General features: G+C 33.4%; 2 protein-coding genes across 3 annotated transcripts; one reads left to right on the top strand and one right to left on the bottom strand.

Annotated features, from left to right (window-relative positions):
• On the top strand, nucleotides 5,904-10,054 carry LOC104762353 (MADS-box protein AGL42). The gene is made up of 8 exons (XM_010485625.2): nucleotides 5,904-6,218; nucleotides 6,305-6,522; nucleotides 7,722-7,803; nucleotides 8,445-8,506; nucleotides 8,693-8,792; nucleotides 9,049-9,090; nucleotides 9,201-9,242; nucleotides 9,741-10,054. Exons 2-8 carry the CDS (start codon nucleotides 6,341-6,343, stop codon nucleotides 9,855-9,857), a joined length of 627 nt encoding a protein of 208 aa, XP_010483927.1. The 5' UTR covers nucleotides 5,904-6,218; nucleotides 6,305-6,340; the 3' UTR covers nucleotides 9,858-10,054.
• LOC104762352 lies at nucleotides 14,806-18,597 on the bottom strand. Of its 2 annotated transcripts, none has more exons than XM_010485624.2 (4): nucleotides 18,260-18,597; nucleotides 16,908-16,996; nucleotides 15,766-16,794; nucleotides 14,806-15,676 (listed from the first exon to the last, which is right to left on the bottom strand). In XM_010485624.2, exons 1-4 carry the CDS (start codon nucleotides 18,474-18,476, stop codon nucleotides 14,909-14,911), a joined length of 2,103 nt encoding a protein of 700 aa, XP_010483926.1. In that variant the 5' UTR covers nucleotides 18,477-18,597; the 3' UTR covers nucleotides 14,806-14,908. The 2 variants fall into 2 exon arrangements, with proteins under 2 accessions (XP_010483926.1, XP_010483925.1); XM_010485623.2 differs by lacking the exon at nucleotides 18,260-18,597 and adding an exon at nucleotides 17,106-17,447.

The following is an 18,681-nucleotide window of genomic DNA, read 5'->3' as shown; positions in this document are numbered from 1 at the left end:
GATATTCATGGTATAACCCCTTCATACAGGATATGCCATTTTACAAGTTTTTATTCCAATTCTTCCACTTCCGTAATCACCAGTCTACATTTTAATTATCTTGAGACAAAAAAGAAAAGAAAAAAGCTTATCTAGATTCTTTTATTTTTCGTTATGAAAATATCATTTTAGCACTCATGAGTAGATAGACGTATGAAAGGAAAGTAAAATGCTTCGTTAGTAGAGACATGCCTTTGAACTTGGGTGGGTAAAAAAAACATCTTTGATTTGTTTCTTCCACTTCCATAAGCAGTCTACATTTTAATTATATTGAGACAATTAAAAGGCCTAGATTCGTTGCTTTTTCATGGAAAAAAACCATTCTAGTGCTCGCCGCATATGAAAACATGAATGTGTGCGTATAATACATATGCAAAGTAAAATGCTTCATTAGTAGAGACATACATGCTTTTGAACCTGGGTGGGTTTAAAAAAGAAAACACATCCTTGAATGGCTTCATTATGAAGCAAAATAATGAGAGAATAAGAGAAGCATCATCATCAAAAGGCAACACTTGAAAAAGAAAGAAAAATGGAGATGGATATCCATGGGAATAACCCCATTAAAGCATCTTCTTCTTTTTTCTCAAAATCACTCAAATGTCAAAAAGTCACCTTTATTATCAAAACTTGTATATATATATATAAACTGAGCCATGAGTCCATAAATAACCCAACCAACCTTCTCTCAATCGCAAAACACAAGATGGAGAAGGAGAAGTTATTACAATAAGCGGAGAAGTAATAGGGCATCTTTCTATTGGCAGGCGACTCTGTCGATTTGCCTCTCTTTTTTTTTGCATTGTTCTTTTGGCTATTGGCTATGTCACTTGCCAAAGGAGAGTTGCCCTGTCACTGCTTCCGCTTAAACAAACAAATCCGAAACAGAGATTGATGAATCTATCAGAGTAAGTTTTCATTTTGTTTTTATGCTTTACATATTAAAACACTTTGCATTTCTTGTTCTTCCCGGTAAATGTAACGTACGTAATCACAGAAATTTCCAGAAGATCATAGAAAACATACACAGATGGTTGTTCTCTCTAGTCTAAAACTCGTGGCTCTCGCAATTGTATGTTTATAATTATAGCATTTGTTTTGCACATTCATCAAGGATCTAAACCATTGATTTTTTTATGAAGTTGAAACTCCAATTTCGATTATGATTGTTTTGATCTATCTTGTTTCTTTAGCGCAGAAATTCTATTAATAGTTCCAAGGACGTACCAGATGTAAACTGAGACGAACATGAACTGGTGAATCAGTGAATGTCTCCGATCAGCAGTTTAATTAGTTTGAAGCGTAAACGTTAAACTTAAACAGAAGGGTTACGTTTAGTTGGGGAAACTCTCTTAGAAAGATCTTTTGGGCCTTTGTCACAATGCTTTTAATCTAAATGGGTTTTACAATCTTTTATCTAAATGGGCTGAATGTTTTTTTTTTTGTTACGGCTTAGAAGAAATTGTTTACAAAGAGGTTATAAAAATGTTGAAACTTGAAAGAGATCATACATATTTATATAATACAAAGAAATCAAGTAACATTATCAACGACGATAAAGAAGTATGCTTAATGATACAAGCAATTTTTTTGTGATGCTTTGTTCGGATTGAAGAGGAATTTAAATTTCATAGCAACTTTAGTAAGATAATGGAAAAAAAAAACGTTAATTTAAATACTATACAACTTGTTGTCTTGTTGAGCGTCTCACTTACATATTAAAAGCTAATGAAAAATTTCAGATTTCTTATAAAAAATAATAGAACAGCGAATAATTTACAATATATTTCGAAACGAAATTTCAAGATGTGTAGAGTTAGTCAGTACTAAAGTATGACTTATCGCTCAACGAAATTATAATTCTGTTGGGAATAGTATTAATGGAGCAAGTGAAACGAATCAATACAAGACACGTGAGAAAGCCACTGACATGTATTGTACGATGATGTCGATGCCAATTTCAATACTGTTTCCTTTTTGGCTTTCCACTTTTTCGATACTGTTTTCTCCATTACTAATAGAAAAAAGAATATGGATTTTGACCACCCAAAAAAAAATAGAAACAGAGCACACAAAAGTGTTATTTTCTTAAATCATAACCATCAATACATGATTTGCAATTTTAAAAAATTCATGCACATAAAAAAAACAAAAGGAACAAAAACTTTCCCACACACGATTTCCAAAGAGCTCAATTTAACCAAGCCTTCCAACGTCGGTGGAGCTGCTGCTCGCTGGCGTCAGGATTCCACTGACTCATCTCTTTTTATTGTCTTCGATATATTCATTTTAGTGCTCTCTTTTGCAAGTTTTTTTCCCAATTTTTATTTTTGCTTAATTCTTTTCTGACTTCTTTCGCCTCTGCCTCCGACCCAAAACCTAACCAATATAAGCTCCCGCTGATCTGTCTTTCACCGGAGAAACTCCACTACAACCCTTCCTCACCTTGGCATTTGATTGAGATACTAAGGTTTTCTCCAGTGAACCTAGTTTTCCAAATTGATTCAATTCACGGCCACTGTCTAGTTTCGATGATCCCTCAAGCACATGAGATGATTCTTGCACCGCAAATCTCTCTGACAGGCTCGGGTAGACATCTTCTTCAGTCCTCACTTTGGCAAGCGGTTATGAATCTAGGGTTTTCCCCAATGGACCTAGATTCAAACCCTGAATCAAACCACGACCACCGGTTGTTCCTTTCGATCTGTCACTCCACGGAGGAGCTCCCTGCCCCGCAAAGTTCTCTGCCTTGTACGGTCAGCCGCCGCTTTCATCTTTCTCCCTGGTCTCCGTTTGTGAAACTAGGGTTTACTCGGGTGGGCCTTATCTCAGCTATCGGCCCGTTAAGCTTTTCAAACGCAAAGCCCTCAACCTATAAACCTAGGTACAAATTTTTTGAACTTCGACTAAACCCGATTTCAAGTTTCTTTAGAGATGGATGTAATAATGTTCGACATAAATTGCATCTTTTATCGATACCCCTGTCTTGGGTTAATTACTATCAACTGCAAATCCTGGTCCGGTTTAAGTCCACGAAGAATTTTGTTCATCAAAGCTCAATGCTTTCGGGACCTCCGGTTTTAGTCTCTAGTCACACCAAAGGAAATGGTGGTTACCGATACTTCCACAATCCCCTTTCTCCATGCCATGTGATCACCAAGCATTGTCATGTCCAATCTATTAACCTCGGGAATACCCTCCACTCAACTGCTGCTCCATATCTAAATCCTTGTAAGTCCACATATGATCCTTTGTTCCATGTGTTGAAGCCATATTTTAGCCAATGTGTGATCAAGATTACACACTCTATGGAATCCATTTGAGGAGTAATTCATCATTGTTGCTTTGGCTTCGCTTCAATTTTTGTAAGAATCATGGCATTTGTATCTCGTCTGGCTTGGTCTATTGAACCCTTTTGCTGGATGATGGCTGACATATGGATCCTGATTAGTGGCCTATTTGGTTACGGCTTTGTTCCGCCCAAGGCCAGTCTTCATCATGTGGCAACTCTTGCATCTACCTGCAAGCTCCAGAGAACTTCCAACCACTCTCGACCTATCGTCAAGCTCCTCATCCGTGTATTCCAACCGGTAAGAAGCCAAGCTTTGACACCTTCTAAAACGCCAAATTGTCTCATGATTGTGGCTATCTCCTCATCCACTGCTTTGTTCATGGAAGAGCCTGTCGGCAATCTTGACCTCATATGTACCAAGTTCTCCTAAGAAATTGGCTCAAAGCTCTCAAGAATCCTTTGTCGATTATTTCTATCTCTGCTTTATCTTATTGTTGTTTTGGCATTGGGGAATGCCCTTCTATCTTGTAGCTTAAACAATGCTTGTAGAAACCTTATCTGTTTTGAGTAATGAATCGCAAGTTGTTTGACAAAAAAAAAACCATCAATACATTAAGATATTGACACGTATCAGACTCTCCAGTTCCTCCAATATATTACTTTGTTTCTTCTCTGTTAATGACTATGTTCACTACTAGGAGTAGGAAATACTACTAGTCTCAATACAGTCTGAGTCTCATACCGTGGTCAAGAATTTCAAATTTGAAGTTCATAGGAATATATCCAAACTATTTGCATTCTTACAACTTCAACTTGTGTTGCCTCTGTATACCTGGAAAAATCCCTAAAAGATTTTGCTCTTAATGGCCATGATCCAAATTAGTATCAGCATGATGATGATAACAGCAAAACCTTCCAGCTTCATCATGATGCTTAAAACCATATTTCCTTCTTTTTTATTGTTTTCCGGCTGGCATGTCTTCCCACGCAGTTTTAACATAAGTTGTCATGATCAATGTCGATCTAAAATTTAGAAACATTGGTTTTATATGCTTTAATGCTTACAACATATTTTTGAAAAAGAAAAAAAATATGTATGATAGAAAACTAGACCAGCAACATATTTTCGCTATGAGCTTTGTCGATAAATGGGTTTGTTATTAATAATTCTCTACATTTTTGTTCAATGATCACTAAAATTTTCAAATATACTCTATTTTAAAATTTTAATTAATTTCCACTAACCATATAAGTATACATTTCTCTTGTAATGACGACATTGTTAGAAGTTCAAACCCAAAGAATTAGTTTATTCATATTGCTTACATAGTCCATACTCCATCGCTCTTTCTCTCTCCCAAAATTCCTATTTTTGTGGAGACTTTCCAAAATTTGTATTTATTTCTTTCCTAGTTCATTTTGCCAAAACAGGGCAAAGAATATGTTTATTCGTAATCCTTTCCTAATGCTTAATATCTTTTTATATTTTTTTAAGTTATATCTCGTACGGCCATTATTAAAATGCAACATTTTGAACCTGCCACGATTATCCTTTTCTCAATTATTTATCAAAAAGTTGAAATACTATAATCGGTTCACCAGTTGTCCCAACAAAAAAAAAAACTATAATCGGTTCACCAGTACAATTATTTGCTCTTTTCTCCCGTCGTTCTGAGCGCCGAATATTAATGTTCATATTTATGTTTAGTAGCTTGAGGGCGAAATATCGAATAAAAAGACCCTTTTAACTAATGTAGTGTAACGATTTCCTTCAATTACTTTTATACTAGTAATGTAGTCACAATCTTTTGTTGAAATTTGGTACATATAGATAAACAAGAAACATAATGCATTCAATAATATCTAATTAAGACAATATCCTAAACTAGGAGTCTAGGACTCATAATCTCCGGGGGTCAATCTCAGTTCTATCGAGATTTTGGTGTCCCCATACTGTGGTTATAAAAAGAATTTCGAAAGAACAGATGATCTTCTCATAACCGTTCCATAGTTCCATAGCAAACATTCCTCACAATGACAATGATAAATTGATAATGATGAACCATATAGGTTATACTTTGAAGACGATTAACCAAAAAAAAAAACAGATTTCTTAATTAACTATATGTTAGAAAAAAACAGTCACTAAGCAGTTTCGTGTAACTTCGTTTTTTTTTCCTAATTATATCTTCTTGTAAACATTGTGAGGTAATGAATAAAGTTTTTTTATTTTTATCAACAACATTAAACGATTAGCTAAAAAGAACTACAGTAGTTTGGAGGAAAATTGTTTACAAATGTAGTATAACGGGACAGAAGTAATGAATAAAGTTTATAAGTTAAAAATGGTTAATATCATTTCATTTTTGCTGACAAACATATCAATTAATATACTCCAATTTGGAGTTCAGACATAAATGAAATAAAAATAAGAAATATCCTGTTTCTTGTTTTGGCATCTAATTATCCTTATGTATGTGGCGAGGAGCAGATATGGACACAAATTAGAAATATTCTATACAGAAATTTTTATTATTATCAAGAACAAAAATTAAAAAAAGGAGAATGGCATCATTTTATTGTGTGACCCATGACAAAAAGAAAAGAAATAAAAACTTGCCCCTTCCTTCTCTCACAGATCATTCTAGGGTTCCTGACAAAAAAACCAAATACCTTTTTCTCTTTCCATTTTTGTAGAAGTTCAGCTCTTTCTTCTCCTCTCAACCCAAAGTCTCTTCTTTGTGTAATCCGTCCAAAAATCTCTCGCAATGATATTTTCCTAATTAATTAAGAAGTTCATGATTTAAAACTTGAACCCTCTCTTCACAAACGAGCTTATCTCTTCTTCAATTTTCTCTGCCGACATTTAATTACTCTCCCCTTTCTGGTGAGATCTCTCTCTATTAATTTCTCTTTTATGACTCTGGTTATGTTGACCGGTCACCGGCTGATTTAGGGTATCAATCTTTACAGATCTTGTGGCAGAAAAAGGTCAAAAAAGAAGAAAAAATGGTGAGGGGAAAGATAGAGATGAAGAAAATAGAAAACGCGACGAGTAGACAAGTGACTTTCTCAAAAAGAAGAAATGGTTTGTTGAAGAAAGCTTATGAGCTCTCAGTGCTCTGTGATGCTCAAGTCTCCCTCATCATCTTCTCTCAGAGAGGAAGGCTTTATGAATTCTCTAGCTCTGAGTATGTCTTCTCCAATTTCTTCTTGATTCTTTTTATTCTTTTTTTTTTTTTGGAGATTAATTAGGCTTTTAGGTCATGTGTTTGTGTCTGGTCTGATTTTTTTTTCTGAATCATAATTGACTAAAGCAACCCTCTTAGATTTTGGTACTTGAGAGATTCGATCCTTGTCTTAATCCTAAAGATTTCTTTCTTCTCTTCCCCCTATTAGTATAATTTCAATTCTATAATATAGTATTACTTCATAATTAATTGGTTAAAAATCTAGACAAACTCTGATATACCTGAACTTTCCATCCAAACTAAATAGTGAGAGTTATATGTTGATATATGTGTGTCTAGGGTTTCCAAATTCTTAAAAGTATTAACAGAAAACAACATCGGAACTAGCTCTAAATAGGACTTAATTATACTATCATTTAGATGATTATTTAGTGTGATCCGTACCAAGTTGCACATATTTTTACCAATTTATTTGGAGATAAGATTTTAAAATTTTTTTTACTTTTTCGTGCCCCTAGTTATGTTGTGTACTATCGTTTTTGGTTTTCGCTATGTCTTTATTTGGGCACTACTTTTGTAGCCAATAGTAATTATATTTGCTGTTTCTTCGTTGATTCAGGTGTGCACTGCATACATAGAACCCTGTCTATATATATATATATATATGCCTTACTAATCAATTATATACAGTAATCTATTTTTATCAAAAAAAAGAAGCCAATCTAAGATCATAAAACGCATCCCACTTAATGTTTAACACATTTACATCTTTAAGCTGGTGCTATAGTCAATGTTGGATCGGCGTAGCTATAATTATTTATGTACTAATTGTATATATCGTTGGTTTTGCAATTGGATTAATGGTACTAGATTCAATTATTTGATGTTAGGCAAATGAATTTGCCAAAACAAAAACAAACGGAGAAAAAGCTATGTTAATTCATAGGGCATGGGTTTAAATAGTTACCTATAGAGATATTAACCAACAGCTAAAAGATATTGTAGTACATTTTCGGACTATTTAAGTCAAGTAACTTGTAAATTTTATTCAATCATGTAAACTTTTCATATCTTGTCGCTGTAAAATGTACCTCTTATTTTAATATAATAATTTTAGTTAGAGATTCAACAAAGAAATTACGAAGATAAGTACATGTATTCGAATCTGAAAAGAGATGTATGTCTATATGTTTGATCAGTATGAAGAAGACGATCGAACGCTACCGCAAGTACACAAAAGATCATGAAACCAGCAATCACGACTCAGAAATTTACTTACAGGTTTGTCACCAAACTATTTGTTTTTTTACTTGGTAAAAGTAATATCATACTTAAACCAAGCTGTTGATTCGTTGACTTCTCATTCCCTACTAAACCAAGTCCTNTGTAAATTTTATTCAATCAAGTAAACTTTTCATATCTTGTCGCTGTAAAATGTACCTCTTATTTTAATATAATAATTTTAGTTAGAGATTCAACAAAGAAATTACGAAGATAAGTACATGTATTCGAATCTGAAAAGATATGTCTATATGTTTGATCAGTATGAAGAAGACGATCGAACGCTACCGCAAGTACACAAAAGATCATGAAACCAGCAATCACGACTCAGAAATTTACTTACAGGTTTGTCACCAAACTATTGTTTTTTACTTGGTAAAAGTAATATCATACTTAAACTTTACATGCTGTTGATTCTTTGACTTCTCATTCCCTACTAAACTAAGTCTTGAGAGATCAAAACTACACACTACAAAATAAATGATGCGGTTTTATATAATCTGTTCAAATTAAAGTCTATTAGAATCGATGGTCACATAGACTGTTCAGCAGTTTATAATGGCAATATATACAAAGATTACGTATTGATCTATTTTACTTCTCTTTTGCGTCATATCATTTCAATTGTGGGCGAAATGTAGCAATTAAAGCAAGAAGCAAGCCACATGATAACAAAGATTGACCTCCTTGAGTTTCAAAAACGGTATATATCATGTCTTATAGACTTTGTTTTTCTTTTCTTTTTGTTGCTATTATAAATCTTGACTATTTTTCGTCCAAAAAAAAAAAGACTATTATTCTCTTAAAAAATTTCCGTTTAAATTTGTGTTTTATCTAAACCCTTAATTATACAAACTTAAACTTTTTGACCAAAATTTATTATTAATAGGAAGCTGTTGGGACAAGGAATTGCTTCTTGTTCTCTAGAAGACCTTCAGGAAATCGATAGTCAACTCCAAAAAAGTCTGGGCAAGGTGCGAGCAAGAAAGGTATATACTACATCACTATATATTACTAAGATGATATAAGGTAAATATGCAATATACGTGATGACAATAATTATAATATCCATCTCAATCATCTAGTTATGTATAGTACTCATTTAGATAAGAACCTACAAAACGAATTTTTTAACGATTAAGTGACAATCAATATACGATAACATTGATCAAGACATGTCTGTATTTTATATATTAGTGTTGTTATCATGGTACTGAGAAAAGGTTGTAAAAATGTTTTATGTAGGCTCAGTTGTTCAAGGAGCAGGTGGAGAATCTAAAAGCAAAGGTATGATATACTTTTTTAAAGTTTAACATCTAGTATATGCATGGTATACATGTATATGTTTAATTAGCTTTGTATAAAATGGCGAGAGACTGTCGGTTTTAATATTTCAGGAGAAACAATTGTTAGAAGAGAACGTCAAATTACATCAAAAGGTGATCCATCTTTCTTTCTATTTTACATATTTAATATATACCTTTATACTCACATAATTAGAAATATATATATATATATATATATATATATATACGGATACTAGTTCAAAAGACTTCTTATTGGGTTTACTGATTGATAGTTTAAATTATGATTGATAGTTCCTTAAACTTTGATCTCTTTGTTGTATGTTGTGTTCTATTTTAATGGAATGAAGCATATATTTGTCCAGAAAAAAAAATAGATCAAGATTACATGGGTTTGTTAGTTAAAATTTGGATCTAGTTCAAGTTGTAGTTTTTTCTTATGAAATTTAGATCATTAGTTTTACCGATTTCAAAGTAAGTTTTTTTTTTTCACTTGGTTCGTTTACAATTGGAATTTAAAAAAAAACAGTACGCATATAATCTAGATGTCATTTTATCCTTTTTCCTACTGATAAAAATCATAAAATTATATATTTTGTGGTTGATGAAATTGCAATCTATGTTTATGAACAGAATGTTGTAGATACATGGAGAGGATCGAATGAACACCAAGAGAAATACAGAGTTATAGATCTGAATTTGGATGTTCAAACAGATTTGTTCATCGGTTTGCCAGATAGAAACTGCTAGTAACATTATATTTTTATGTTTATTTATTTATCATGAAATTTGCAAAATCATTCAATAAATTGTGCCCGTAATGATTTGGGATAACATCTCTCTTTAGCATAGTTGTTGTAATTCTAGTCCTTACATATAATTAAAGAGAGTAGTATGTATCTACATTCAAAAAATCCTTCAGCTAATTGTGAGGTATGATATTATTACTCGAAGCTCATATACGTACTTGGAATGTCTCTGGTCATCATCCAAGATCCAAAAGACCAAAACTAATTCTATTAGGCCGAAGGTTTTTATTAACAGCTCAACTATTCGTACTTGTTAACATAGGTGAGACACTTTTTTTGTTAACTTTTGTCAACTAAACAATGAAAAAGGCTGAATTATGCCATTCTTTTCTAAACTACTTTTACTGCTCATTGTCTCAACTTTAAAGCTTTCTTGTTCATCAAGTTTGGGCTCCAAGCGGCCCAATAAGTATCTAATGGATTAAATTAATACTATTTTCTGGCCGGATCTGATACACAGCCAACCACTCACTGACCACCCACCCGGCCACCCGTCTTTGTTTCAGCTAACTCGTTTTGGGGATCTGATAAACATAGACATGCATATTAGTAGTATATTACATAGGGTTATATTACTTCATTTCATTATATTAATACTCTTACATGTATAGAAGATAAATGCATCAGGTCACGGTTAGCTACTTATTCTGCTGTATTTGAATTTTGAAATCCACTAACTTCGACCGTTGAATTCTGTAAGAATACTTTATTCATTAGATGCTCTTTAATTATAATTAGATATATATTAATATATATATATATATATATATATATGTATGTGGAGAACATATTATTGCAACCGTAGGTTTGGGATTATCGTATTCCACAGCTCTGACGATATGTATGTAGTTCTTTAATTTTTCTTCTCAAGAACGGTAAATTTACCTTCAAGACAAAAAGAAAAATTTATCGATTACGAAATTAATTACATGTATTAATTATTTCATTGTTATACTTTTGTATTAGTGTATATGAGGAGGATATATCGAAGTGTTTAAAAATTACATTCTCGTACCGTACATAGGTTAGAGGAGCCATGCATTTGCATATGACTGATTCGTTTTTATAGTCGTTCTAGGACTTAACATAGTATGCTTTCTAACTTTACACTTTTTCCTGATCTTCTGTAAATCCTTTTCAGTTTTCTCTTGGACTATTATATATATATATATAAACCCAATGTGTAATAGGCACTGAACACTTAATCTTTTTTATTACCAGAAAAAGAAAAGTGTAAATTGGAGGAACAAAGGTAAATTATTCTCTTTTCTCAAAAGGGTCGCCTAACTGCAATTTCCCTTCCTAATAATACGAAAGGATATAAAAATATCTAAGAGAAACGTAAAATCTAACTTTTGTAATCGGAAAATATTATCAAAAGGTTAACTGTAAGTACTTTAAATTTAGCATTTTTTTCCAGTAGTAAATTTTATTAATTGAATCCTAGACATAGTACTACTATATCTATACTTTTTTAGATGTTTATTAATTAAATACTTTTCCTTCCTAATCAAAGATCTTCATTACAACAAATATGCCACTATATATATACAGAACCTTTCATTTAAACATAAATAAAACGAAACTCTTAAGTTTTAATAGGAGGGATTAGTTGTTCAAAAAAAAAAGGTTTTAATATCTGAAAAAAAGTTTTTAATATATAGTAATTATTTAAAAAATGCCAGTAAGAAATAGTCCATTTTCATGAACAAGTTATAGTAAATTCATGTCAATATTTTTCCACAAATCCATTGTAACGGTAAAATTAATAGAATTGGAATACTAGTTTTGCTACGCCCTACATAACGTAACTTCAGTTTTTTAGCCAAATTTTATCATTGGGTATGTGGTTGTGTTCGAATAAAGGAAGAATGTTTTTTCTCTTCTAGTTATACCCACATTATACATTTCATATTGAAACATGTGTAGGACTTAAAAATAATCAGCTTTCAAAATCTCAATTTCTGATTCTTCAAACTCATTTTTTTTTTTTTTTGGACAACCATTCTTCAAACTCATATACTGTGGATAACATTTCTCCTTAGGAAAACATTTCTTCACGTTTTCTTGATTTCGTTTATTAATTTAACATTATCCGAAAACACCGTACCCGGAAAGAGTACTCTAGGACACTTCAAATTTACACAATGCATATACACATTCTCGAAAACATATATGCTAAATATAAAATAATCCAACGGTATAGTATTTTATGTTATTTAATAAGTATATCTCGAATATGTTCACAGATTTACCAACATAACATTTAAATTCCAACAAACTGGGTAATCAATTAATATTCGCAAGAAAAGATGCAAAGAGATGAACTAATTAATATGAACATCAATTAATATAGATGTTGGTCAACCCTATCAAGAACGGTTAGTAAAAGAAGATCATACATAAAAAAAATCATCACCCATGTGACTTTGGCTCTGATCTTATAATTTTGGCTGCTTATTTTTGAATCTCCCGCTCAACGGTCGACAGATTAGTTGGACACCTAAGCTACGACAAATATAATATGATCATATGATAACGTCTATACACACGCATACAACAGACATTTAACTGTGGAAATCTGACGATACTCGATCCACAGCTTATTTTTATACTAGATTATAAATGTGAATTTTGGATATATATACCAGCCTGTTTTTTTTTTTTTTGGAAAACTTATCCCAGCTTGTTATAAGTTGAGTCATATGTCTTGATTTTGTTGGCTGTAAATAACAATCTTTTTATATCAAAAATTTAATTAGTTATATCTGTTGTGTGCTGGAACTATATGTATGCTGTGAATTAGATTTTATTCTTATATATAAGATATTCAGAACTTCGTCAAAAGTAATAAATGAGAAAACGTTTCAATATAATTTGAGAGGTAATTGATGAGATTCTCAATGCTGAAATTTATGTTGATAGTGTGAGTTTGTTACTGTCAAATGAATTCTATAATGATTAAGTTTGTATGTCCAATACAAGTAGATTTAATTTACAATCTCGGCTACCGTAAGTCCGTATCCAAACACAAAACAAAACAGTAGTTTCCTTGTCATGCAATATAATTTCAACAAACTAAGTATTATATGGATTCTAAATTGCATGAATGGTGTCTTCATTACGACAGATGTAGCTTTAATCTTCACGTAAATGTCTCGGGTCCATGCAAAATCTATCTTTCGTATTGTCTTTTTACTACTTTACAAGGTTCCCTTCACCTTTTTAATTACTTTTCTCTTCTTTTTCTTTTTCTTATATTCTTCTCTTACACTCCGTTACTATAATTATTTTGGACAATCGTCAGAATTATTTAACCTCTCTGAGATGCACAAACTCTCATGACATGATAATAAGAACAAAGATACATAAATAAGATTCCTCTTGAAATTTACGTACGTTTTTTTGTACCCATCGTCAACGTCATAATCGTCAAATGCTTTTGAAAATTTGTTGTGTTTGTATAGTATTCTTTTTAATATAACTTCACAATCTTGGTTTTACGATTGTTTCGATACGTTTAGCATATTAAGAAAACATGAGGTTGAGAAAAAAATGACAGTCCACACTAATAGACTAGCAATTAAACATGTATGAATTATGTATGCCAGGGAAATTATGACATACATTATAAAGCAGTTAATAATAGATCATCATTCGTCACATCAGATATCATAATCAATCAGTTGATCATTAGAGTACGTACAATTAGGCTTATCGCCTTATCGCTGATTTAATATTTTTCAAGGTGGTTCAATAACTATATAAGTGTCATGTGTGTTCAATTAATTTTAGAAAAATTGAAACATGTCTGTCACATCCCCATAACTATAGTGTCATATTCCATTTGGAGTGAATAATTCTTTCTGCAAAAATGTGTGATGTGTGTCACATCGTCAGAGAAGGTACGTAACGTATTTGGTATTCTGAAAAACTATATTATGTTTATGTATGACAGTTTCATATAGATTTAAGAAATTAAAGTGTATGGAATCATTGCATAATATATATATTTTTTTTCTCAAAGCTTGGATGCTATTGTCCAAAATAGTTAATTTTGTTGCCTTGTTTGGTCGTATGACAAATACACATGAGAGCATAACACTCGTCACACTCTTCACAAACACCTTTACTTATAAAGTACTCCGATGAAGAAGACTCTGCACCACACCGACATATGAATATGCATTCACGATTCACAAAATAAAATATATTATCTGGTAATCAAACCATTATGGTCTTTATTTAAACACTAAACAATTCTAAGATATAATCCAAAATTCGTGCGAACTGTAAACAAAAAAAAGTTGAAAATTCACACAAAGACAACATATGTAGAGTAAGGCTAATATGGCAAAAAACAAAAATTCAAACAAACAAAATGTCTTAGGCCCAAAATTATTTTTCTTCTCTTATCCTATGACCCCTAAAATAGTGTATGCTTCTCTAGTTTGTGTGTATTGTATTCAAACCTAGATATACAACTATGTGATTTCAAAATATATCCAATAGACCCCCATAATTCAGTTTTGACTGTTGATTCAGTGTCATCAAGTGGGTGAAATATAAAAAAACACTTGTATTGACACATCTTTATCTTAAAATAGTCGTTACAAAGAAACCATAAACAGCCTGCCAACAACAACATCAAATGATCATTCAAAAAAGATATTAAAAATGAAAAGGCTCATGAATATGAATACTATTCTTTAGTCTACATAGCATATGCAAAACCCATGGGATGTTGGAATAGACGGGGGACAAAAACATCTGTGAGATTGACACATCTATCTCTACCAAAAAGCTCCATTACGGTCCACACCACTCTCCACTTTTTCAAAAAAGAATATATAAAGTTTAATTTAATTTTATTTATTTATATAACGGCTACAAAAGTATTTGAAAATTAATATAAGTAAATAGTCTTAAAAAAAAAAAAAGAGATCTATACAAAGAAGAACCAGTAAATGTCTGCCATGTGGAATACTTCTTTTATCCACGTGGAAGTCTCAATCTCCTTGAGAACGAGTCGTGGTGGGACCCCACTTTTGAAGAGTATCTCGTCACGTGAACTCCCCACGTGCCACTGACATCATCGTTACGCTTCAGCGGCGCCGTTTTGGTCATCCACGTGGTAAAGTAATCCGCCGTCGTTTCGGTCACGAGTGTTTCAAAGATTCCTCTCTCGATCTCCGTGACGATTCCTTCGCCGTCCTCTTCAAACGCCGACTCGGTCTCCGGGAAGTCTCCGGCGACTAGAGCGTCGATGTCTTCTAAAACCAAACACTTTGCTAAAGGGAACCGCTCGATTCTCCGAGATAACTCGTCGATGAGCTCTGAACCTTTCAGATTCCTCTGAGATTGAGTAGAGTAACGACACAGCCAAGGTTTCAGGTTGATGTGTGGTTTTAAGATATCGGCGAGGATCTCGTCGGCTAAGTGGAAGAGTAGCTTTCTGTTGCATCGGAGAGCGAGGTTTTCCGGTGAGCTGCTTCTGCTAGGTCTGGTTGATGTAACAGCGAAATGTTCGAGGAAGTAGAAGATTGATGGATCGAGTGGGTGTGAAGGAGAGAACCATTTAGCGTATGAGATTGGTGTGTCTCTGTCGATCCCTGTTCTTCTTAGTGTTCTTGTTATGTACTCTAACTCGCCGCCGGCGGTTGGTGCAATGTGGGGTTGTGATTGGCTCGCAAAACTAGGCAACTCTGTTGACGATGCTCTGTTTCTTGGTGTTTGTGTTTCTCTGACCTTTACGTTTGACTGCCAAAAAAAAAAAAGAAAAGAATAAATACTTAAACTTTGGATAAGGGAAGCGTTTTAATTTCGAAGAGAGAGTATGTGTTTAATACCGATTTGTGATGAGGTGATGAATCTTTCTTCTTGATGGTTGGAACACTAGTGAAGTTGATGAGATGATTAATGGATAAAGGTGTTTTTTTGTTGGAAGATTTGTCTCCTTGAATGAGAAGAAGACCATTGTTGTTGTTACTTGTTGTTGCTGGTGGTCGAACAAACGGCTCTTCTTGCATTGTCTGTGGCGGCTTCACTAATCTCGACTTGAAATTCTCTGGTTTCTTGCATTTCTTTGTAGACTTCCTCTGTTTTTCTTGCTCTGTTCCTTTTAGCTCTTCTTGCACTGTTGGTAGCCTGTTCTTGTCCTGAACCTTCACTGTTGTTGTTTCCAGATTCTTGGAAGCGACATTATTTTTCTGAAGTGAGGTTTGTTTGGTTTTGGGGATCTCCGTTAGTCCCACTCTCGGGGATGAATCATGAGTGATGATTGTGATCTTAGATGATGCTTTCTTGGAGTCATGAGTCTCTTCTCTTGATTGTTGTTCTTTGTTGGTAATATCAGTTCCCATTCTTCTCCGTCGGCTCACGTTCTCCTTCAACTGCATCACTATCTGTCTAGCGTACTCACGTGGACTCCGATTCTCTTTGTCTTCGTGTATCTTCATCTCTTTGACCCTCGTGAGCTTGACATTGTTAATACCAGACAACGCGCTGTTGTTGTTGTTGTCTCTGTGATGAAATGAAGAACGTTGGTGTTCGTAGGAACAGTTGACGTCAACGGATCTTCTCCCGAGTGAAATCCTCGGTGTCTCCGGAAGAGAACGTGTGCCTCCGTCTACAGAGTTTCTCTGGAGAGAGTAATGTCTGTGTTTCTTGGTGTAAGAAGATCTTGTTGGTGTCTTGAGATCGATTAAGTTAGAAGAAGATGAAGAAGATGGAGTAGGAGATGATCTGTAATTGTCAGGAACAAGATCAAGACCCATGAGTCTAGCAACCAAAGTTGGTGTCTTTATGCTCGGAGAATAAGATTCAGTAGCTGTAAGAGATGATCTTGCTTGTGGTTTGGTCTTGATTTTGATACCCATCTATCAAAATTAAGTTTATGGTCAAAAGCAAGAAACTTTTTAGTAACCCAAGACTTATTATAATTTTTATGAAAAACAGAGTTGGATAGTTAAATTTTTTATTATTCACTTACAGAGATATTTAGATTTCCATCTTTTCTGGTTGATGAAGATGTAGTCTCCTCTTCCGTTGATTCAAAGCTGTTTCTTGGCGCATCTACACCTGAATTTGATTTATAATAACAGAGAATCGGATAATGTAATGTAAAAGAGATTGAAGAAGAAGTAATGAGGAAAAAAAAGAAGAAGAAGAAGAAGAAGATGGTTGGTACCTTTAGGAAGATGAAGATGGTGGTGGTTAATAGGAAACTGTAAATGTTGAAGATCGAAAATGTTGAATACAGCACTCATACAACCAGCCGCCGTTCCAGTATTCTCGGCGAGAGACGACGATGGTGGCGGCGGTGGTGGCGTTTTGATTTCTTCTTTCTTTGACTTGCTTGAGGATTTCTTCTTCCCTCCGCCGAGCCAGGACCAGTCTCTTCCCATTTCTTGTTTTTTTTTTTTACCGTTTTAAGAATGAGAGTCTCTGAGAGTTGTTGAATTGGTTTTGTGTGTGACTTGAGGAGGAAGAAGTAGAAAAATATGAATAAGTGTGGAGGAATTGGTTTTATAAGAATAAAGAAAAAAATATAGCTGAGAGAAAGTGGATCCATGACCGTATAAATAAATACGTAATATTTTTCATAGGCTTTTTTTTTTCGTCAACTATATTTTCGTAGAGTTTTAATTAGGAGAGATTTGTCAAATGAAAAATCAATTAAAATTTTGAAAAATAAAAAATAAAGAAAGGAAGATGAAGAAAAGGCTATTTCTAATGAAAATAAGAAAAATGTTTTTAGTTATAAAAGGCAAGTAGGGGCCCTGCAGGTTTTGGCGTCTTTGAAATATACGTAAATGTTTAGTATTCCGTCGGTATCACATGATGTATATATTTTGTTGGAAGACTATAAATTACATCTCTAGCTCCACCATGACACGAGTAGTGCAATATATAATTACATGCAGCTTGAACCGCGTTATACTTAAATTTTCAAAATGTGTGTTCGTTTTTATTTCGACAACGACAGTGACACAGTTTTGTTTGTATTTTTGTTAGCAGTCTTACCGATCATAAATATATCTTTCGCTGTTAGTTCATTACTTGCAGGCTGTTAGTCTATATCACTCACAAGTAGCAATTATAAAAAAGAAAAAAAGAAATGGACCATATTCTACAATAACTTGCATATTTCGGAGTTTATATATAGTTTCTTAATCCTGTAAAAAGAAAATAATAATATGCATATGTTTAGTTACAACTTACACANTCTACACCTGAATTTGATTTATAATAACAGAGAATCGGATAATGTAATGTAAAAGAGATTGAAGAAGAAGTAATGAGGAAAAAAAAGAAGAAGAAGAAGAAGAAGATGGTTGGTACCTTTAGGAAGATGAAGATGGTGGTGGTTAATAGGAAACTGTAAATGTTGAAGATCGAAAATGTTGAATACAGCACTCATACAACCAGCCGCCGTTCCAGTATTCTCGGCGAGAGACGACGATGGTGGCGGCGGTGGTGGCGTTTTGATTTCTTCTTTCTTTGACTTGCTTGAGGATTTCTTCTTCCCTCCGCCGAGCCAGGACCAGTCTCTTCCCATTTCTTGTTTTTTTTTTTTACCGTTTTAAGAATGAGAGTCTCTGAGAGTTGTTGAATTGGTTTTGTGTGTGACTTGAGGAGGAAGAAGTAGAAAAATATGAATAAGTGTGGAGGAATTGGTTTTATAAGAATAAAGAAAAAAATATAGCTGAGAGAAAGTGGATCCATGACCGTATAAATAAATACGTAATATTTTTCATAGGCTT

The sequence above is a fragment of the Camelina sativa genome, chromosome 18, assembly GCF_000633955.1.
Source record: "Camelina sativa cultivar DH55 chromosome 18, Cs, whole genome shotgun sequence".
Classification (NCBI taxonomy): Eukaryota; Viridiplantae; Streptophyta; class Magnoliopsida; order Brassicales; family Brassicaceae; genus Camelina; species Camelina sativa.
Note: the sequence above shows the minus strand (reverse complement) of the source record. Positions and strands in the feature narration are given on the sequence as shown.